The 23677-nt window shown below is 43.5% G+C and overlaps 2 protein-coding genes across 3 annotated transcripts in view; one reads left to right on the top strand and one right to left on the bottom strand.

Moving 5' to 3' along the window:
* Positions 1-23677, top strand: part of LOC124257269 — a 59638-nt gene that overhangs the window by 24116 nt on the left and 11845 nt on the right. The window contains exons 2-3 of the mRNA XM_046691288.1: positions 21162-21214; positions 21605-21883. Coding sequence (XP_046547244.1) covers positions 21178-21214; positions 21605-21883 — 316 coding nt within the window. The 5' untranslated portion in view covers positions 21162-21177. The remainder of the gene's footprint in view (positions 1-21161; positions 21215-21604; positions 21884-23677) is intronic.
* On the bottom strand, positions 13526-18284 carry LOC124257265 (multiple epidermal growth factor-like domains protein 10). 2 transcript variants are annotated; one of them, XM_046691283.1, is made up of 4 exons: positions 18152-18284; positions 15320-16213; positions 15011-15128; positions 13526-14426 (listed from the first exon to the last, which is right to left on the bottom strand). In XM_046691283.1, exons 1-4 carry the CDS (start codon positions 18201-18203, stop codon positions 14045-14047), a joined length of 1446 nt encoding a protein of 481 aa, XP_046547239.1. In that variant the 5' UTR covers positions 18204-18284; the 3' UTR covers positions 13526-14044. The 2 variants fall into 2 exon arrangements, with proteins under 2 accessions (XP_046547239.1, XP_046547240.1); XM_046691284.1 differs by having other exon boundaries at positions 13526-14417.

Raw genomic sequence — 23677 nt, 5'->3', positions numbered from 1 at the left:
AAGGCATCCCACGACAGACCTGGGCTGGTGTAATACCATGCGGGGTCGAGTTTATACTGCTTGAAACATGTCCACTTAAACGTCTCAAACACGTCAGCTAACAGCAGTACATCTGTCCTCAAGTACAGGTCGTGGTAGGCACCCAGATTCTTACAACTCAGTTTATTCCATACATTAATAGCGTGTGAGTAATCGTCTTGGGATATTTCCGAGTCTGTCAGATTGTTGTAAAATTCTCTGATGGGGGGTAGTCTGGTCTCAGCGAACTTGGTCCAACTATCCATGTACTCATAGGGGTACACACCCTTCCTCATAAGCAGGGGTCTAGTCTCGGCGTCTGTGTATTGATCGGTAATAGGGAAGGTATCGTTGGCCTTGACCAGACTGTCGAGTGACGACAGGGGAAACTGAACCGAGTCGATGAACCTCAGGCCGTTTAAGCTGAAGGAGATGTATCTCTCCATGTTGTTGGGGATGCACGTTATATTACCATCGATTTTCGCGATGGCCTGCATGATCAAATGAGAGTCATACCCTCTCAAGTTGTGAAAGACAACGGGGATGTTTATTATCTTAGGGTTGATTCTAAGCTTGAGGTTACACGCACTGTGAGTGACGCCTCTATACTTACCGGTTACGTGACAGTGATCTCTCACCGAATCACCATTAAGTGGTGAGTCACACACGTGACAATTAGTGCTACAGGCGTGAGCTAGTCGGTCGGCTTGGGTCATACGCATGGGAGCGATTGTATACAGTGCATTCCTGATAATTTTTTCTTCCTCCTGCAAACACTTTAGAAATCTTTCAGCCGCGTCGGGACCCCTGTACACTACCGGAGCTTTCGTTTTCCCATCACAACGGACGACAATGTATCCAAACCCACAGGCTTCATGCTCCTGTGTTTTTAGTGTGGTTGGGGTACCCCCGGCAACCTCAACTGGTTTGACTAAGGCTTCAAAGTCGGGGTATATAACATAAGGCACAGACATTTGGTTCTTGTGGTTGTCGAATTTTAGGATATTGTCACCTTCCTTAGGCAGGTCGACTCGTATGGCCGTCTGCCCCACACCTTGGCAATCCTCCCGGTGGGATTCTAATAAATCAGCTCGGCTGAAACCGTGCAGGCATCGCACACAAAAGTGTTTTTTCCCAACGTGTTTCGACTGGTCGTGCAACAATCGACTGAGCTATTTTATCCACGTGTAGTGATACTTCTCACCTCATTGGATCATGAATATATTGATAACTTGGCGACCCTCCTCCCCCAAACACTGGGCTGACCCTGTGTACTATTGTTGTGTTGCCTTCATGCCCAAAGACGTTATAAGCTAGATTATTCTGTTTTTCTACTTTAGTGATCTGGGATATGGGGGTTGGTTCATCTATACCATTCCAGTTGAGCCCATCATCTTGGGGTAGCTAGAAAGCCTGTCTGAATGAGTGTCAGCTGGAAACAAGGCTGACCTGGTAGCTACCCTCAGGCAATCGTCTCCTCTATTCTTGACGTTGACCATGGCATGTTTTTTTCTTATAGTAGGGGGACAAGTCTAGGTATGACCCGCCTCTGAACGGCACGTAGTTAGCTATGTCTAGATAGACATTATCGATTTTATCTAGAGCCGACCCGGACCCCAAGTGTGTGTAGCGTTCTAGGTATTCTCGTATCTGCTGAAAACTGGTATCGATTGATGCGTATATGGTCTCTGTATGCGTAACTATTTCTTGTTTACCTCAGAAGTAAGGCTGAACGTACTCAGTGACCTTATTCCCCGCCTGCTTATCGAGCGACATTTTAACTGTGATCTGAAACTTGATACTTCCCAGACTGTTTAGTTCCTGGTTTATTTTATCAGCTATCAGAGGCTTGATATCTGTGATGTCTATATTCCTATCAACATGCATGCGCCAGCCTCTCAAATAGTTACCTACAGCGTGCTCAGTGCGCACGAACTGTAGGTCAATAGCTCTATTCTGCCGTAATAGTTCTACAAGCTGTGGCTTCCTCATACGGGAAAAAACACCTAACCCCAAATCACGTGCCTGAACTTTTAGTTGTTTTACAGTGGGAGGTTTTGCTACGGAGACATGTGATAACAATGCGATTAACCCGGCTCTCCCCAGGTTTGAATAACCCGTGAGCCCAAGCTGTTTTGCTTGAGCTTTTAATTGTTTTACCGTGGGAGGGGCTTCTAAACCTAGTAATCTCAACAAGGCTGGCTTCCTCATTCGAGAATACCCGATCACACCTCTCTGCTTGGCAATCTGCTTTAGTTCACCAACAGTAGTCATAGTTGCGTACACACCTAAGAGAATCAATGTCTAATTGGGCCACAGTAAAGGGAGGTAACTCCTCCAACCTTGATAAAAAATATAATGAGGCGCTCATAAAATCACTAGATGGGCCGTTTCGACCCAGTACTCACATTGTTGGACATAGTATTCCTTGAAGTTGTGCATGTATTCATATATACTCGAAAAACAATTTATCTGGTGTTGAGTCGTGATGTCCCCCTCACATGTGAAGGGGCGGGTACACTTAACACCCTCCTTATCCATGTCACTCCCAATGTGACCTCAAATCTGAAGCGCCCCCAGTCGTTCAGTTCCTCTTCGAATATGTTTTTGACCAGAGATTCGATCTTAAGTTCCACAGACATTGCTATACCTAAGTGTCCACAGGCTCTAATTGGGGGTCTATCCTGAGAAGTCGCCTACGTTCTTTTATGTAGATCTTTTTATTCTCGTAGATGAGATGATGTCTGACTACGTTTGCCCCGTGAACTTTGCATAGGCAGTAGTGCCCTTTAACCCCTATACCACACACAGAACACATGTAGTTAGGACTTCCCATGTGGAAACAACAGTACCCCTCAGTCCTGCATTTCCTACCACAGGCTTTTCTTCCCCATAAGTATGTATTTGCATATGTATGGAGCAGGTCTCATCTTTAGCATACTTATATGAGTACTTAGTCTAATTGTTTTGCAACCAACGCAGTCGCTGCTATACTCAGCGCTATGAAGACCAGTTCACGGTCCATCTGCCCCTTGGATGGTGTGTAGTACTGAACGAGTGTGGGTTCATTGAGTGGTTCCAACCGTTTACCAGTTAGTAAGTAGTATTCTGTCACTGCGTCGTCGACATCGTGGAATGTTTGAACGGCATGGTTTTCACGCCTGAGTTGTTCGTTAATGTAATCGATCCTCTGGATGCGTTTTTTAGCGTAGTTGGATTGTGCTGTTTGTAATTTCTCAATGGCGAGGTTATGTCGCTTTCTTTCTTCCTGTATTTCAGCCGTGTGTGACTCTCGTAGGTTGGAGAAGAGGAAGTTACTCCCAGAAAATGCCAGGGCATTTACTAACGCACCACCGACCATCATAGCTATCGTGGCCATCCTATATTTATTTCATAATATTTTCAGGTATTATCCCTTGTTTTACTAGGATGTCTTTTGTAGCCATCGTCATACCAAGGTTCATTATGAGCACACCCATATCCTGCAGGTTGAAATCTAGCTTGATAGTAGGTTGTTTAAGCACCATTTTGGTCAACCGAGCGTAACCTACAGCTAGACTGGACACCACGGTGGCGTGGTATGCGTCGTTGACGAACGTTTTCCCCTCAGACATTATGTATATGATATAAAAATATATATTTTATTGCATGATATGTGGGTTGACCTCTAATTGCGGGGGTTTCTCCCTTGGTCGTGTATATAACCATGAGATAGCCACAGCAGCAGTTGCGCATACAACCAACAAGAGTCGAGTCGGGTGAGTCACCCTGATCATTTTATGTTGGTTACACCACCGTTTTTTACCGGCAACTACTCTCTTAGGATTCTTCTGCCTGGTGACTGTGGGTTCCCCCAACTTTGGATTCACCTCGGTAGGGTTCACCTCCAGTTGTGGGGTCTCCTCTGAAGGGGTCTGGGTCTCCCCCGACTTTGGGATCTCCTCCTGTGCAGCATCCATCCTGTATACTATTATTATTATTTTTCCTCTCAAATTGACAATACTTTGCCGTGATAATCGCTGCCGTCACCGGGGCTAACAACATACCGTATTTGTGGTACAGCTCGCAGCTAATAGAGCTCAAGGTGTGTTCGATAAAAGGGTCTTTCTCGAGGTCCTCCCACAGGTAAAGTCGGTGCTCCGGGGGGATGGGAAGGAAGTATGATGCAATACCAGTGTATATCTGGGTCAAGGCTGATCCTATTGTCTTTGTCATTTCTGCACCTAGTCTAGCCTCGTATCTAGTGTACAGCTTATCGATTTCTTCGGCAGACATTTTGTGAATTTTATCTGGAGTGTACTCCCCAAAGTTATGTTTGGCTTTGCCACCAACAGCCAACGCCACCAGTTTCTCTCGCTTATCATCGTCCACTGGCACCAACAGTTGCTCTAGCAATTCCTCACACTCCATCTTATAATGTAACAAGTAAGTTTTAGTTTTAACAATATAATACCCGATGCAGGCAAAACACAGAGAAATGAAGGTTAAGTTGCACACGACGAACACTTCAAATACCATAGCTACTAATGCTAAAAGCAATGTTACTTAACATTGCTTAGCTTTGCTTAGCTTTTGCTAAGCTTTGCTTAGCTTTTGCTAAGCTTTGCTTAGCTTTTGCTTAGCTTTTGCTTAGCTTTGCTTAGCTAAAACACACTATAAGCCACGGGTTGGTCGGTCTTGAGCACGAGCTTAGCGTGTTTAGTTTCAGCGAGCTGTTTCTTCACCCGTTCACGTTCTAATTTACTCATCACATCGTTCTCTCTCAAACACTCCTCGAACGAATCCCTGTCCTTGCAGTGAAATAAGGCCACCCTTCGCGTCTGCTCCCTGAGGTCTTTCAACACCGAGTTGAACTTCTGCGTTAGCACCCAGACGCTGTGATTTGCGTGTCGGCCAGAGAAGGCCAGGTACGATAGCATGTCTCTCTTTTGTGTTATCTCACGATTAGCGCTGCAGTCGTCTAGTATGAACAACGTCGACTCCCCTTTAAATTTCTCGTGAAGAGCTTTCAACCAGTCCTGCAGGCGTGGTCCCGGGTCGACTTTGTGTATGTCCGGGTCCGTCATCACCCAAGGTCTTTCCGTGTACGTTTTATTCATACTCAGAGTAGGGCACATGATAACGAAGTTGTTGAACACATCCCTGTAGTACCCCTCTAACATATCCAGCACGAAAACGGTCTTCCCACAGCCAGTCTGCCCGCACACTATGGTGCAGTGTGGGTCGCGTGGCAAATCAATAGATGGCTTGCCGACATCAGTAGATGGCTTGCACGAATCTCCCATTGTCTATATTTAGTTGCGCGTCCATAATAACGTACAGATATAATTTCAACTTGCGAGCGGGTTGAGCCTTCTTGGTGATCTGGATTGTTATCCCCTTGCTGCCTTTGTCTATGCGGCGACCGTTACCATGCAATTTATCGTCATCCGTGGATCACATGTCCAACCACAGCGTACTTTGTGGTCAGGTATTCACCGATTTGCACGGAGGATAGGTCCAGGTCTTTGGTTATGTATGGGTGTTGTTTGATGGCCGGTAGCTTTTTTTATCTCATCCCACTGCTGATATGCCCTCATACCATGACTGAACAGCTGGTTGGGCACGCCCTCGATGGTCACTTCCACCTTTTCAATCTCGGGGTTAAAAAACTTCTCGCTGTCCATTCGGAACGGCTCGTAATCCTCCACGGGGACGACCAGGATGCCTTTCATCGATCGCACCGGCACGTTCAGGTTGATATCCCACACAGTGTCGCTCTTATCCTGCACGATCGATCTGTGTCTCAGTATGCGATCGTACAGGATGGCCACATTCCCCGAGTACTTGCTTCGAACCTGCCTGGCCAGCTCCGGGCTAGTGACCATGTCGAACTCCAGAGAGATGTTGTCGATGGTGTAACTGGCCTCATCAACGTTCAGCGTACGCACTACTTTGCTGTAGTCGTTAAACATTAGCTCGTATTCAAGCCTAGCACGGCCCGGTAAAACGGCGCGTGTTCCTTGAGCAACTCGAAGTCGAGCGGCACGCAGAACCTGTTCCCGTATGCTTGAGCGATGGCCTTTTCACTGTCCGTGATCTTGGATAACTGGTCTGCCGTGAAGGCATACCCAATACGAAACCGAGTCGATTTGCTGATGTCCTGGTACATGTCATTGACGCGTTCTCCCCTCGCTTTCCAGAGGTCCCCGTAGCAGTGAAAGACGTCGCTGTCGTCGATGCTCAGCACCTCGTTGCCGCTGATCTTGATGGTGGTTTTCTTGATGATGGCTCGACCTACATTCCGCACTAGCTCACGTTTGTCGTTGTGGGAGGTCAGCGTGAGATTGAACGCCAGTTGAACCGTACCTGGTACAATGAGGTCATTCACGCCAAGGTTTGGAAATCTAACCAGCAGCGTTTGATTCTGGTCTTTCTTGCTGGAATTGTTGGTGATGGTCACCGATTGGCGCACAGCTTTGATGCCTAGGGGCTCTCTCGATCTTCTGAAAGGATCTAGTTTTCTACCACACATTGTTATATAAGTGAAATATATAAGTTTTAATACTAAATAATGGCTGAAGGCGGTTATGAGTATATCCCTATGGAGGATATGTGGGATGATAGTGCCCAGGCATTCGACGAGGATGAAACCTCGTTCCCCTTAAGTACTGAACTTGTACAGTCGGCCGTCGATGATTATTACGACGCAGTTGCAAATAAGGACAACATCAAGCCATTGGGGAGGGACTATTCCAAGTTTATCATCGATAAGAAGGGCACGCTGTGATTGAAGGCTCGCCCGGGGGTCAATATCATAAAAAAAGACGGGAAGCCATATGCTTTGTCAACACTCACCAGTCGACCTGGTGGGAGTCAACTGCTCCGTGAGGAACTAGGCTTCATAGATTACATTAGTGCAAGATCTAAGCTTCCCCCGAAGGTCGTCCAAGATCTGCAAACAGCCAGGGCCAATACTGGGGATGCTAAAGAAACATCGGACAGTATCGAGAAAATATTGACCGAGTACCATGACAAACCCTTGCCCGGGCTCGAATTTCCCATGAGGGAACTGCGAGGCCTAGACGAAGCCTTGAAACATGTACGTGGAGAACTCGTTAACAACATGGGGAAACTGAACGAAGTCGACGAGCGCATCGCTGGCGAGAAAATAAAACTCACCGAAACTGAAGATGATGATATGAAACGTCGTATCGAGGAGAGAATAAAAAACTTGGAAGACGTTGGAATCTGCTTCCTCGAACCGGGAAGCCCTCCGATCACAGATAAGCCGCGTACGGGAAACCATCGATCGAGTCCTAAATGAAGACACCACGCTAGCTGACAGGATTCGGATCCTGTTCCGGGAGCAAGGCATCACCATCGCCAGCATTTTGACTGCATTGGGCTTCATCATATCTACCCTGGTGGCGCATTTACAGGGGGTACCCCCACGCCTGCTGGCGGCACACCACCAAGTGGTGGGGGTGTCAAAGAGTGGATAAAAAAACTCGGGGAAGCCCTGGCTAAACTGGCTGGTAAGGCTGCCGAAGCCCTGCCCGGCTTCCTGGGTAGCATCGTCTCGTGGCTGTTGAGCGCTCTGGCTAAAAGTACCACGTGGCTCAATCAAAACCTGTGGGCAGCCATCGTCGCCGTTGCGGGTTTAGTGTACGTAGCGGCTAAGGAATTTTTAACCAAATGAGCCCCAAAGCTACCCCACCAACCACCAGGGCCTTTTTACGATCGATGTGCTGCTGATTGGATTGTGGGGTCACCCCCACAGGGGATGTTGGTTGAACCCTAGGCTCCGGGGATGGGGCCACTATACCCGTTTCACCGGTAGTGGGTGGTGGGACGTGGGGGACGTTGACATCAAGGTTCTTTGAGGATACGCCTGACCTGGTAGTACACGTGGAACATGAATATAGACTGACTCAGCGGTCCACGCCGAGTGTTGGTCAATGTCACACCACACCCCGTTGTAGCGCACCACACGGCGAAGTTGAGTTGATTTAGCCAGAACTGCATCGGTTTGTTGAACCAAGCATGAACTACCTTAGCGTTAGTCACCGAAAACTTATACTGATCGAACACATCTATGAACTGGGCGTCGAAATACAACCCAGCAGCGACCACAATCTTCATGTGGGGGAAATCTACCTTTCAGTTTAGGCTAAAACACACCAGGGGAGTACATTTTAAAACTATTATATAATCAGTTTATATACTCTAACATGTACATAACACTTCCAGGAATAACGAGCGGTAAAGCCGTTCAGCTGACGCACGCGATCGATAACACGTCGGGTCAACTCGAAGTAGCACTGTGCGATATCACCTACCTACCACGATGGACTAACATCAACGCTAGCAACAATAAACTGTTCGTAGGTGGCACTCGCAACCAGATAACTGACGGCTACTACAGCGTGTGCTCTCTAAGCGAAGAGGTCTTCAAACCCCTGGGAGCCGAACTCAAGATGAGCGACTTAAACGGCACAGTGGTGTTAATCAACAACGGAAGAAACTCCTTGAGGCTCGGCCGACCATTGGCGAGGACACTCGGTATGCAGCCTGACGAGATAAAACCAACAACTACCGCCACAGGCACGAAGTTACCCGACCTAGTACCGTATCGAGAGCTGTGCATTCATCTCAACCAGGTAAGCACAACGGACAACATTCAAGGGGGTCACCCTCCCACTATACTGAGAGCCATACCGGTAAAAACGGAGAAATACAACGACGGTAGAACCGAGTCGTTTTCACCGCGGCAGTATAAGAGGTTAACCCAGGGCGACATCCCTGAGCTGATAATATCGGTGTTAGATATAAATCATAATCTCGTGAATATAGGATACCTCAGCATAACGCTGTACATAAATTTACCAGCGCACAAGGTCCTGGAATGAAGTTGAAAAAATGCATCAATTTGGGGATCTCCGACCTCGGGGACACACGCGGATTCGACGACCCCGGAGTAGAGGGTAAATTGTACGCCTTGCAACTGAAAAACATCATTTACAAACGCGTTGAAGTCCCCTCCATCGGTGGTACTAACAATCTAAGTGATATAGTAGATACCACAAGAGCGGTAGTCAACACTCGGTACACCCTAGTCACCACCGGGGATGATAAATGGATAATATACCCATCGTTCGGGGGCAAACTGTTTGACTTAGAAGATGTTGAGAGCACTACCGTCGCCCGAAACAAGCCATATACGCTCGTCTTCACCGAAGATGACAAGTGGGTGTTATTACCCGATAAAGACGACTGGCTTCTCAATATTAGGCTCGGTTCCCCCTACGTGTTCACGGATAACAAAGACAACCACCTAAATAAAGTCGTGAACAACGGAACCCTGCTCGTGGCTTACGTCCCGACTCAGAGACGTAGCGTAGTCATCGGCCCACTCTCCAGTATGGCAGCCAATATGGTATCGAGTAAACTGGGCATGCAAAACGTAGTATTGCAGTTGGTGTCTGAATTCGAAGGCGTGGTCAAGATCCTGGAGAGTCTACCGGCGAACTCAACACTGGTCATCCAAGTCTACCTAGGGGAACCATCGCGGGATGATGTCAAGATCGTGAAGGGGGTCAAACTCTGGTGGGGGAAACAACACCAGTATCACGTTTGCAACGTTTACGTGAGGGTGGGTGTCGACTCCAAAACCAGTCTGCAGGGTGTAACCGTGATCGTGGAAGACACGATATCACTAACCAAGATATTCCTACCCGACAACATACACTTCACTGGGGTGAAGTGCACCCCTGAACTATTATCAGAAAACCAGTTGGAAATTATATCGTAATAGTATTATAGCAATGTCTTGGCTTCGCCCGAACACTACGCTTAACGATCTAGGGGACACGGAGGGACTCGATCAGCCTGGTGAGGAAGGTGGCTCATACGTCCTGCTATTAAGAGACGGTGTGTACATACGGCAACCTCTGGCAGACTTTAAAGAACCCGCATGGTTAATCAACATGACCCTCACCGCACCGTATATCTCGATAAACCAAAGATGGGTTTATCTCCGAAATTAGGAACAACGGTCTCTTGATTGGGATTTTCATTCCGGAGTCTATTGCATATGTCCGGGTAGGTATTGGTAAACCACACAACACATTAATTTCAGTAGGAAAAAATAAATTAAGGTTTGCCGTCCTTGATTCCAAATTGGGGGTGAGGGATAAATCCCAACGCTCCACACTCATCATAGAAGTCACCTTTTCGAAGATAGTCCCGAAAGGTTCACCAGTACCACTTTTACCCGGGGTGGTAATATACTGGCGCGCCGAACACATATACCAATATTGTCGTATTGTTATACAACCGGATGCCTTAACGGATCCTATAGGCCCCTTAGTAAGCCTCCGTGGGGTTTATGTTAGAGCAGAGGCACCTATTAGCCTCTCACCTATTACCCAGCCTGATGGCCTGGAACTTGTAAGCTTCAAATACACTACACAAGTTTTAAATAGCACACAATTAGAAAATATCTCATAAAATATATTATATGCACACAGAATGGGTCTGTACCCAGTCGTAGAGGAAGTAGCGAAGACCCTGGAAACTGTAGACGGGTTCCGCTTGAGACAGTTATGCGATGTAAAACACCAACTAGAACAAGACCTCGACACGCGGAAAGCACTATATAAGAAGTACCATAGAGCTTTCAATGCCATGGACGGGACTGATACTGCCCTTATGGCAACCAGCATGGCACTAGGGGTGGCAGGTGTTGGGTTGTTAGCTACCATCGTGGCTGCACCTATAGTGTTAGGTACTGAAATAACAGCTGGGGTGGCAGGGGTGGCAGGGTTGGTGCTTAAGTTTGCATCACGCAGACTGCATCGTAAGGCGTTGAAACACGACGAGATCAGGGTTCTGGCCGAAGCAAAGCTGAACACAGTAAGTGAGCGTATTTCCACGGCACTCACTGACAGTAAGATCTCAGAGGAGGAGTTTCGTTCAATCCTCTCTGAACTCACAAAATATAACAAAATGAAACAAGATATTCGATCCAAGTCTCGTAAGTCTACTATCAGCGAGGACGAGAAAAAAAAGTACATAGAACAGGGGATACAAAAAGCCCGGCAAGCCTTTATTACGAACACCAAAGAGATCAAAGGCGATTCACATTAAACTGTTTCATCGAGGTCAACGTGACATAGGGTAATCACAATAGTGTCATAGCGGCACGTTAGACGTAGCCAAGCTTTGGATGATGCAACCCCAGGATAGACCCGTTAAACCGACATACTTCAGCCATGTCCATGGTAGCTCAGTCGGTTGAGTAGTGCAGTTGTGAGGTGTACCTGTGGGGTTCGTATCCCGCTGGCGTCTCAAAGTTTTTATAGTAGGGGAAATGGTAGCTGGATCAAGGGTCCGACCAAAGCCTTATTTGGGAAATAAGGCTTTGCAGAGGCTTTTGTTGGACTTGGTTCAGGACTACCATTGTATCTACTACTCCTTGTTAGTGTTTGTTTTATAGCACTAAGCCATAAATCATGTAGATTAGAACACCTGTCAACCTGACACTGTTATCCCATCCTTGGGACTATAAAACTGCAACAAATCAACTCACAAATCATAAAACACACATTTTGGCGCACAAACAAAATACTGAAAAAGTGAAAATAGAAAGTTGAAACAGAAAACAAAAAAGTGACAAATTAGTGTTTAGGCCAATCAAGCAACTATAATAATCCATTCTAATATGACAAACATTGACCACTGCTGTCACAATGCTGCGAAATATGGGGAGTTAAATATAATGATTCCATTGAAAAAGTCCACGCTATATATTTAAACATTTATTAGGTGTTGATAATATGTCTCCAACAAAGCTATTTTAGGAGAAATTGGTCGCATTGGTCTCTTTGTTTCATCTCAGTTAAGGGCTGTCAAAGATTGGATAAAGCTACTTCGTATGATTTCAAAAAGATTTACCGTTCAATGTTATAACATGTTAAAAAGATTGGATGATAATGGGAAAGATTATTGCGTGTCTGATATAAGAAATATTCTATTTATGTCTGGTTTTCCCTTGATTGGATATCTCAAAATGTTGGAAATGACAAGTTATTTACCTTTATCCTTAAAACAGAGATTAAATGACATATTTTCACAAAACTGGCACTCTCAAATATCATCCTCAAGCTTTCTGTGTCATTGTGCAAATATAAAATCATTACTTATTCCTGAAAAATATGTATCCGAACTGCAGGGTAGAACTTGAACACGCGCATTCTGTAAATTACGACTATCACTCCACAATTTTAATGTTACATTTTTTAGAAAGACGTACATGATAAAAAAAATAGTTTATGTAATTTTTGTAATGAAGACTATGTCGAGGATAAATTTCATGTTCTTTAATTTTGTGAGCATTACCCGTCTCTTAGAAGCAAATACCTCCCTATGATCTCAACTGTGTACAAAGATGAGCAACACATGAAAAACCTGTAAACTCAAGAAATAGCAATATAATATTATCTGTTTCAATATTCCTTAAAAAGATTTTTGAAATTAGACGGTAATATATGTATGCATATTTATATTTCCACGTGACTGTGCAATGTAAAAATATTATAACAACACAACTGTACTATAGGTCATATGGCCTGAAATATTGAATACACATCTGTCTGTCTGTCTGTCTGTCTGTCTGTCTGTCTGACAATGCTAAAGGGCAAATCCCCACAGTAACTAATTACTGAAAACATTAAAATTAAGTACGAGTAGAACGGACATAAACTTCATTGAATAAAACATTTACACTGACGAGGCCGGGACGTGTCAGGCCCTGGAACCTGTTGCACACATGGGGGAAACTGATCGATAACCACAGTCACAGCACAGTGGCACAGTGGACTCTTCATGTCAGATGTAATACATATTTAGGGCCAGTGGACTCTTCATGTCAGATGTAATACATATTTAGGGCCAGAAGGCTATATAGAAGTGATATGATTAGTAAACAGTAGTAAACTGTCTACTGTGTGATAACCCTCATAAAACATATAATGTCTGTATTGAAATTGTGAAGGTTGCTGATTTAATTCCTTCTACAATACACTCACCACAACCACCATAAACACTTATTAATCTGCAAACATTTGGATAGAATATATACATGCATAATGTGCATATCGTAAGTAGCACAAGAATTGCGAAAAGGGTAGTTCGTTCTACTAAAAGCGATAAGAGGAGTTTCAAGCGAACACGACAATCGTAACGATTAGGTCCTGTCTGGTATACATCTCAAACATCTATGTTTAATAACGGGAAGTTTTTCTTCAGCATTTGTCAAACGCGAGTTTCAAAAATACAACTAAAAAAAAAATATGAGGAAATCATGAAGCAAAAGCTAAACAGACAATTGAAATGATCAATAAATCCAACATCCAACTGATACGTTTGTCATATAACGATGGCAACTATTGCTGTTATAATGCAAAATATAAAACCCAACATGTTATAGCAGTGAAACCTCATCAGTAACACAACTGACAGTGTTATGAAACCAAACCAGACATAAAATTCATTAATTGAAACACCCAGCCTAGCGAGGCCGGAAGATGACATTTAATCAAACCAAGCACGAACTTTCACAGCGACCACAAACAATAAAAACCAGATGAAATAACATGTATGTGTGTCTGTGTTTGTTGTGTGTTATGACAATTATAGCATGTTATTTTCGATTGTTGAAAAGGGGGATACTTCATTTTCTATTCTACTTGAACTAATCATCGGTGGGATGTTGTGATTCTAATGGTCGTCTACTCGCTGCATTTCATCTATGCATATTGATACTATGCTAAAATTACATTATTATGTTAAATGGAAAATAATGGCGTCACTTGCTATCACAAGTTGTTAAACAGTAATAATACTTTAACTGGATCTTCCTCAATGTTGGTTTTAACCATTTGGGTTTTGTTGAGGTCTGATCTATACTGTAGCAAACAGTTACTAACTGAAGTTCAAAGTTCCTTTACAGAACTCCGTATCTGCAATAAGGGATTACATTGCATCAGTCGTCAATTGGAGACAAATATTTCCCTGCTCTCTCAGGACGTTCAACAACATAGTTCCGTATTAGTTTAGTGTACGCGTCGTCATCAAGAGCAGACTGCTCTGCTGTAGCAACATCGTTGACTGCATCGTCACAGTCTGGAGCAAAGCACTCTGCTATAGCAACATCGTTGACTACATCGCCACAGTCTGGAGCAAAGCACTCTGCCAGAACAGGCATGTCCGGGACAGCAGCCCCTGTTACTGAATCATTTCGGTTCATGGCTGGCAGCTCACACATGGTTGCCAAATCTTCGTCTCTGATTTCACAGTAGTCCGGCAACACCTGGTCGTCATGGCTTGGCGCTGCATCTTGATTAATACTCTGAATTCTGCACCCTCTGTGAAAGAAATAGGTGTGTTTTGTACACAAAGACATGGTCAGTACTCTATATGTAATCCATATATATATTCCTGTAAATAATCCTGTCTGTATATTTGTTTATCACACACTTTGCACTCTTTCTAATTTCATTTGAAAATAAATTTTAGAAGCAGGAAATCTTTGTCTAGGCAACCAAAAGAATGACAGCTGAGTTAGCAAACAACCAAGAGAGCTGAGGATGATAAACCATTAGCTGATGATTTCTTTAAAAATGGTCTTAGTCAGGCAATGGTACATACAAACATACTGTGACACACTAGTACACTGATGGTCATGGTGTATATCATCCTTTACTACCTACAGTGAAGCATGCAGGGCATAACGTAGCGTTCTCGAACACTATAAACCTAAGAATTATTCAATCATGTAGGGAACAAGGACATTGATTTAGATAACACAAGGATACGGGCAGTACAGCTGCGTCACAAAAACGAAAACATTCTAAATGCAGGAGAAAAGCGTGACAGTGTTGTTGAAGCCATAATAATATTTCTCTTTCGATAAATACATTAAGTGGCTATGTATGTGTATTATACTCACTTAGTTCTCAAACGTTTGTAGAAGGGGCGTGATAGACCCAGCAAGATGATCACCACAAACATTGAAATCACCGCTGACAGCCCAATCTTCAAGTCGGCAATGCTGCTGTCACTGACACCTGCAATGGAGAATATGTAATAAGAATCTACACAGATAATTGTGTCAACATATATAATAAGACCAATGTTCAATTTGTGGACACCAGCAACTAATGTGAACACTCATACTTCTTATTTTTATATTGCCAAATATGGACGAGCTACTTAACTAATAAATAAATTTAGCTTAACTGATAAATGAGATAGTTACCATGGTTGCAGCTTAGACATTCCGCTATGGAACAGTTGGCTGTACACGTGGAATCACACTTTCGTCCAGTCAGCTGACAGCCTTCAGTGCACGTGCCACTCATCTGATCACATACACCATCAAGACAAACTTCACACGTGTGTTGGCAGAGGCCACCATAGAAGCCACGTGCGCACCCATCTGTACACGACCCGCTGTCTGACTGACACTTGGAGTTTCTACAGTTAGAACTACACGGAGAGGAGCACTGTCGGCCATACCACCCCTCGTCACACCCGTGGATACAGTCCCCACTGTCTCTGTGACAGTCACGTACTCCAGTGTTTGGCGCCAGTAGAGGTTTGTCAGTAGAGATGTTGGGGTTTGGACCACACTTGTCACTGCACGTCTTGTCACAGATCGAGCCATAAAATCCAGGAAGACAACCCCCTGTGCATCCATGTTCACAGGATCTCAGGCAGTGATCACAGGAATACCCACAGTTTGGACCAAAGTATTCACGGTCACACTCACTGCACGATCCTGTCATCCTGTTGCAGGACTTACATCGACTGGAACACGACTTACAGCCAGTCCCGTAGTAGGAGTCTACACATCCAGACACACAGGATGAGCTCAGCTGACAATATCCTCCATCACAGCCACCTGGACATGCTGTACAGCTACCTCCTGGACTGTCACATGGTATGTTGCACCCTGGGCCGTGATATCCGGGGACACAACCATCAGTACAATCACCGACACCAGAGACTGACAACAGACATGAGTGGTTCCTGCAGGTCTTGCTGCACGCTGACATGCACATCTGATCAAAATACCCGGTGTCACAGTCTGTGAGGCAATTCCCATTTCTGTCACACTCTGAACAATGCTGGTTGTTCCTGCACTGTTCGCCTGAAAATTGAAAAGAGAACACCATATTGATTATTGAAATAAAGCATAAACTCTGTCATCTGTAAATGGCGCCAGTAACGTTTGCATGCTACTGTAATCAAGTAACTGTGCATTATGTGATGTTATGCCACTTTTAGTGCAGAAAGATAATACTAACACGATTTGAGGTGTTTTCCTCAATCTCTGTTTAACTGTTGGCAGGCTAATATAGAAATCTGCATGATTTGACATTAGGCACGCCCTTGGACAGATGTGGTGTCAAAAGTCAGTTATTCAGTATCGTGTCTGTCCACCATTGGCGTTGATGCAGGCTTAACAACTACGATGCATAGATGACACTAAGTGATTGAAGAAAGCTTGGGGAATGTTGTTCCATGTCTAAACCAACGCTTGTGCCAATTCAGCCAACCTCAATCGCTGATTCTGGACTTGACGTAGACGTCGTTTCATTTCATCGCAAGCGTGCTCAATAAGGGAAAAACAACTGGCCAGGGGGGTAGTTGTTCTGCGGTTTCAGGAAATCTGTCCCAACACGAGCGGATGTGGACTGACATTATCTTGCTGAAGGGTGATGTTACGTCTCTGTCCTTGAATAAACGGCCTCTTGGTCTCATCCCTGTATCGCAGACCTGTCAGATAATCAGTGATAATGACAACTTGTGTCCTAACATGAGATGTGATGACTTCCAATACCATAACGCTTCCGTCATTAAACTGTCGGCGTTGAGCAAACGTTCACCTCGTCGTCTGTACACCTTTTCCTGCCATCTGAGCGGTCCAGATGAAATCTCGCCTCATAAGTGAACAAAACACCATCCCAATACTTTTTCCTGTACCGTAGATGCTGTCTGCACAAGGCTAGACGTGCCTGTCGGTGACGTTGGAGCAAAATTGGATGCTGTGCACCCACAGTCCGTTGTGTAGAGTCCTGGAACTGATTGGACGTTAGCAAGGAATGGTCCGAACAGTCAAACTGGCAGTCTAAACTCGATTCCGTAGAAACCTTAGAAACCATCCTGGTTGTCCTGCTGAGGTGACGTTACGTGTGGACGGTCCGTCCGAGGCAGAGCTTTCTTGTTCCCATTATGTCGAAATCGCCTCCATAGTGATGGTATCGCACGCAAAAATGTCTAGTCACTTGATTTTTGGGCCATTCCAGTCTCAAGCATACCGACGGCGCGGACACGCTGACTTTCTGTAAGCCGTGGCATGACGAACGCACAGTTTAACTTGAAATTAATGTGTTTTCTATAGCATTCAGAGGCTCGAGAATAATCAACCGTTCTTCAGTTTTCATGTCCGGTGTGTGAACCTTGTCATGTGTCAAAATCATGCACAAGGTGAGTAAGTTCATTGTGCACAAAGTACGCGTGCCACGTGCCACGTGCAATACTTCAGATTACATGCAAAGTGCGCTTCTACGAGTTTATTTAGGGTATTTTTTATAAGTTTCAAATAACTTTTATTTTACGCTATTTTATGTTATGCACAGTTACTTTTTTCCTTAAATATATGTATGAGAGTTAAGACAATGGCATAAAAACGACCAGTACAGTACACCTGCCCATTTCTGATGTTGTCCCCCGCCATGATATTGCTGGAATATTACTAACAGCGGCGTAAAACTGAATTCACTCACGCGCTCAGTACAACTACGTATGCAACAATACATCCTCATTCTGAACCTCATTCGATTCCCCACATTGGTTCACCGCGTGAAGCCCATTTCTGGTGTCCCCTGGGGTGATGTTGTTGGAATGTAGCTAAGACTAAACTCACTCACTCACTCTGACATCAGGCTCATAACGTGCTTTGAGGCAATACTTATACATTTCTGTAAACATTCTTTGTACGAACTATTGACAGACATAATCACATTAATCAGTCATAGCTCCAAGGAGTTATAAACAGATACGTAAGTCAGTTTGAAACACTTACCTTTAGAAAAGATTATTAGATATGCCATACACATAGCCTTCAGCAGGGTCATGCTGTGTTCTCAAATCACAAACACAATATGGGTATGTGTTGATACTATAAGTCTGTGCCTCACTGTGCGATGACGAGCAGAGTGCGTGTGTAATGTTAGTTTGTTCTTATAACCAACTTCAGCTTTATGAAACAGATTTCATCTTCCTCCCAAGCCGGAAAAAATATATCACAAGTTTAGACGACCACAACTGTCGTCCAGATCTTGCTCTTAACTGATACATATACAGTCAAACCCCTTTATGTCGAACTCGTGGTGACCTTGAACAAAGTTCGAGTTATCCTGTCATTGTACAATATAACCTTCTAAACATGGCAATACGTAGACATTTGACAAGTAGTTAGCATGTGTGACACTGTCCTGCTACGTTACATTAACCACACGGTTGTACTACTACTACTACTACTACTGCTACTACTACTACTGCTACTACTACACGGTTGTACTACTACTACTACTACTACTACTATGTGGACCTGGGGCAAGATATACCGGATACCTTCGTTGTGCCACTTTTAAAAGTTCCACGCCAGACCTCTGCGTTCTCAACCCGTCACAGCTGATGACGTTCTTGGACGACAACTTCGGGCTATTGAGCCTCCTGATCACAATCTGCAGGAACTGACACAGGCAGTCAATGAATAGTAGAAGAAGACTCCATGACAGAGAATTCCATACAGCCAGTATAAGGGGGAGACTGGTATCTGTGCTACACCAGGTACTGATGTGGTCGTCAATGCTGAAGACTCCATGACAGAGAATTCCATACAGCCAGTATAAGGGGGAGACTGGTATCTGGGGAGGTACTGGTATCTGTCAATGCTGAAGACTACACAGAGAATTCCAGGTACTGGTATGTGTGGTCGTCAATGCTGAAGACTCCATGACAGAGAATTCCATACAGCCAGTATAAGGGGAGACTGGTATCTGTGTTACAACAGGTACTGATGTGGTCGTCAATGCTGAAGACTCCATGACAGAGAATTCCATACAGCCAGTATAAGGGGAGACTGATGTGGTATCTGTGACTACAGAGAATTCCAGGTACTGATGTGGTCGTCAATGCTGAAGACTCCATGACAGAGAATTCCATACTGCCAGTATAAGGGGGAGACTGGTATCTGTGCTACACCAGGTACTGATGTGGTCGTCAATGCTGAAGACTCCATGACAGAGAATTCCATACAGCCAGTATAAGGGGGAGACTGGTATCTGTGTTACACCAGGTACTGATGTGGTCGTCAATGCTGAAGACTCCATGACAGAGAATTCCATACAGCCAGTATAAGGGGGAGACTGGTATCTGTGCTACACCAGGTACTGATGTGGTCGTCAATGCTGAAGACTCCATGACAGAGGGGAATGGTATCTGTGCATACTGATGCCAGTCCATGACAGAGGGGAGACTGGTATCTGTGCTACACCAGGTACTGATGTGGTCGTCAATGCTGAAGACTCCATGACAGAGAATTCCATACAGCCAGTATAAGGGGGAGACTGGTATCTGTGCTACAACAGGTACTGATGTGGTCGTCAATGCTGAAGACTCCATGACAGAGAATTCCATACTGCCAGTATAAGGGGGAGACTGGTATCTGTGCTACACCAGGTACTGATGTGGTCGTCAATGCTGAAGACTCCATGACAGAGAATTCCATACAGCCAGTATAAGGGGGAGACTGGTATCTGTGCTACACCAGGTACTGATGTGGTCGTCAATGCTGAAGACTCCATGACAGAGAATTCCATACAGCCAGTATAAGGGGGAGACTGGTATCTGTGCTACACCAGGTACTCATGTGGTCGTCAATGCTGGCCCCTACAGTCACAGTAATCAGAACTGTGTCACTAGCATGGTGGTGGACGAGATTTCTTAGTTTCGAGTCATCAGGGGTTGTATGCTAAATGAGTTCGATATTATGAGAAGTTCGACATATCCATATTTATAGAGTATAAATGTTGATAAATATTGAAACAGAATTGAGTGAGTCTGTTTTACAAATATGACCTTTCTATGAGAAAGTGATATACCCTTTCACATAGTAACTACCTTCAAAGAAATGTCACCTTGACCTTTACACTGTTGTGAGTAACGTTTTCTGTTTTGTATTCATGTTCCTCAGGAGACAGAACATATTTTCTTACTGACACTGAAACCAAACATCTTTGACCAGCTCATTCTGTATTTCCGAATATTTGTTGTTATCATGCAACGAGTTGTTTTCAGCTATTAACGCTCTAAATTAAGTCTCTATCAACAGTAAATGTGAGTGTACTCTACATGAGGTTGCATGTCGAAATGCTATTGGTAAAGTAGCAACATACACATATCTCTGGTGACAACATATTCTACGTTCTCTGGTGACAGCATAGTACGAATCTGACTTTATCTCACATAGAGATGACGCCAGACGTGGTGAAGATGTGAGCGTATCCTGCCACACCAATGGCAGCATCACAAACACATGCAAAAGCGAGACAAGTGTGTAACCACTGGACGTTTATTTTTACCTTATCAGATTACATGTATGTCGAACGTTGAGTAATTTAGTTTGGCTAATTGGACCTTCTGGAAATTACACGGAAGATGATGTTCCTGTTAGCATGTACAAAGTTACTTCTTTGAGTGGCATTTTAGAAGTTGGGAAGTACAATACTTACAACTTGCTTTCCATAATTTTGTCAATAAAATAAAGAGGTTATGGCTTTATTAAGAAGGGACTTTAAAGCGCGTGCGTGTGTGTGTGTGTGTGTTGTGTGTGTGTGTGTATACACACACAAAACACAAAAGTCTGAAGATCCTTGGTACAGATATAATTTCTTCAATTCTAACCTGTTTCACACTGTCAATGTGATCATCATGGGAATGACGTTGCTATACTCTGTGTATAACGGCGTTGCTAAGCTATGACGTCACTATGTATATATATTGGTGAATTGACATTCCGACTGTTGCAGGTGGTCGACTTCAACAATGTTGAACATCTTGGCGGTTCTGGTGCCGACCTTCTGTGAGTATCACCTGTCAACAAACAAGTGCTCTCCACACATGAGGAGTTAGTTATAGTTGTACACGAGTTAAGCTAATGGTAAATGGGGCACTAAAGATAGTTGATATGAGCTTTACTGGTAAAACTACTAAACAATCAAGTCTCTTTACTATCTTGTTGGGTAAAACAGCAGATTGATGTCGAGAGGGTTTTGTTGTTTTACTAGTTTAATGCCTACATCAGCAACATTCTGTCAGAATATCGGGGGTATATAATTGAATCGGACCAGGCAACACGGTAGTTGGAATAATCATCATCGATATTTGCAATTAAAAGCCTGCAGTTTACCTTGTCAGTGGTTAATTTCGAAGATGCCATGGCAGTCTGTATTCATGCCATCAATTATTTCAGTCTTGGCCGTCTCAGGACAATGTGACTGGGGAACATATGGCGAGCACTGCAACTTGACTTGTCCTCGGAACTGTGCCCTTGTCCCACAAACTAATCTTCAGCATTGTAACAGAGACACGGGGAAGTGTTCTGCGGGATGCCGGCGTGGTTGGCATGGTGATCTGTGTGACCAATCCTGCAGCACCAACTGTCTCAACAAGACCTGTAACCTGCAAACTGGGCACTGCACACTTGGCTGCAATGGAACCAACGTTGGAGATTTTTGTAACAGTACACGAGGTACGATGATTTTAGTTTAATATTGAGTGAATGAAATTATTAAAACTTCATTTTCACTATCTATACCTTTTCTTCTTGGTAACAGAATTATTTTGAATAACTACAAAGTTCATTTTAGATAGTTGTTGCCCATAAATATAAATTCTGTTGTTTCTTTAATACTGCTGAAACAAATATATACTCATGATATTGTCACAATTGTACAATCGACTCTGATTTTCATTGACGTGTGAAGCTGAAAATGAACACAATGATGTGATTTAACTTTTCAAAGATTTCTAAGGCTCCACAATAACTGATGACTGTTATAAAATGTGTTAATATATAATACAATAAACCCCGTCCATACCAAAGTAGATAAAAGCCCTCCCACATTCAGACAATATCATCATGTATTTATGAATACCTATTAAATACAATACCAGGTGTTCGCACAAAACATTCAGACAATATCATCATGTATTTATGAATACCTATTAAATACAATACCAGGTGTTCGCACAAACATTCAGACAATATCATCATGTATTCATGAATACCTATTAAATACAATACCAGGTGTTCGCACAAAACATTCAGACAACATCATCATGTATTCATGAATACCTATTAAATACAATACCAGGTGTTCGCACAAAACATTCAGACAATATCATCATGTATTCATGAATACCTATTAAATACAATACCAGGTGTTCGCACAAAACATTCAGACAATATCATCATGTATTCATGAATACCTATTAAATACAATACCAGGTGTTCGCACAAAACATTCAGACAATGATCATCGCCATGATGTTCGCATGAGATACCTATTCCCACATGAATACCTATTAAATACAATACCAGGTGTTCGCACAAAACATTCAGAAAATATCATCATGTATTCATGAATACCTATTAAATACAATACCAGGTGTTCGCACAAAACATTCAGACAATATCATCATGTATTTATGAATACCTATTAAATACAATACCAGGTGTTCGCACAAAACATTCAGATAATATCATCATGTATTCATGAATACCTATTAAATACAATACCAGGTGTTCGCACAAAACATTCAGACAATATCATCATGTATTCATGAATACCTATTAAATACAATACCAGGTGTTCGCACAAAACATTCAGACAATATCATCATGTATTCATGAATACCTATTAAATACAATACCAGGTGTTCGCACAAAACATTCATGGGCGGAACATGTTTCAACTTCACTTTAATCAGTATTTCGAAACAGATTCAGAAAAACGATTTGTCAAACTTTGAGAGAAAACATAAATTCATTGATCCAAAATGACGTGTATACCATAGGGTTGTATTGGTTTGATCGAGCATTTCATAAGAACATAATCTCAGTTGCTCATGGTCATATATTTGTACTAAAACCCTTAAAATCTGTTTTAGCGTTGATATTGCATTTTATGTTCTTATACACCCATACTTTAGGTGAAACACACAAAGTCTAGTTCTCAACGATACACATGTGGAACATATTCTACAATCTTCATAATCATTTCTAAAGTTAGTTTTCATTTCTTGAATTACAAAAAACCCAAACCTAGTAAGCCTAGACCCTTGCTAGAGTCATCAATTGTCTACCATAGTAAGCCTAGCCCCTTGCTAATGTCATCAATTGTCTACCATAGTATGCCTAGCCCCTTGCTAATGTCATCAATTGTCTACCATAGTAAGCCTAGCCCCTTGCTAATGTCATCAATTGTCTACCATAGTATGCCTAGCCCCTTGCTGATGTCATCAATTGTCTACCATAGTATGT

This window comes from Haliotis rubra, unplaced genomic scaffold (genome assembly GCF_003918875.1).
Source record: "Haliotis rubra isolate DU_JTF1 unplaced genomic scaffold, ASM391887v1 Scf655, whole genome shotgun sequence".
Taxonomy (NCBI): domain Eukaryota; kingdom Metazoa; phylum Mollusca; class Gastropoda; order Lepetellida; family Haliotidae; genus Haliotis; species Haliotis rubra.
The sequence above is the reverse complement of the archived record's forward strand: the minus strand, read 5'-3'. Positions and strand labels throughout refer to the sequence as shown.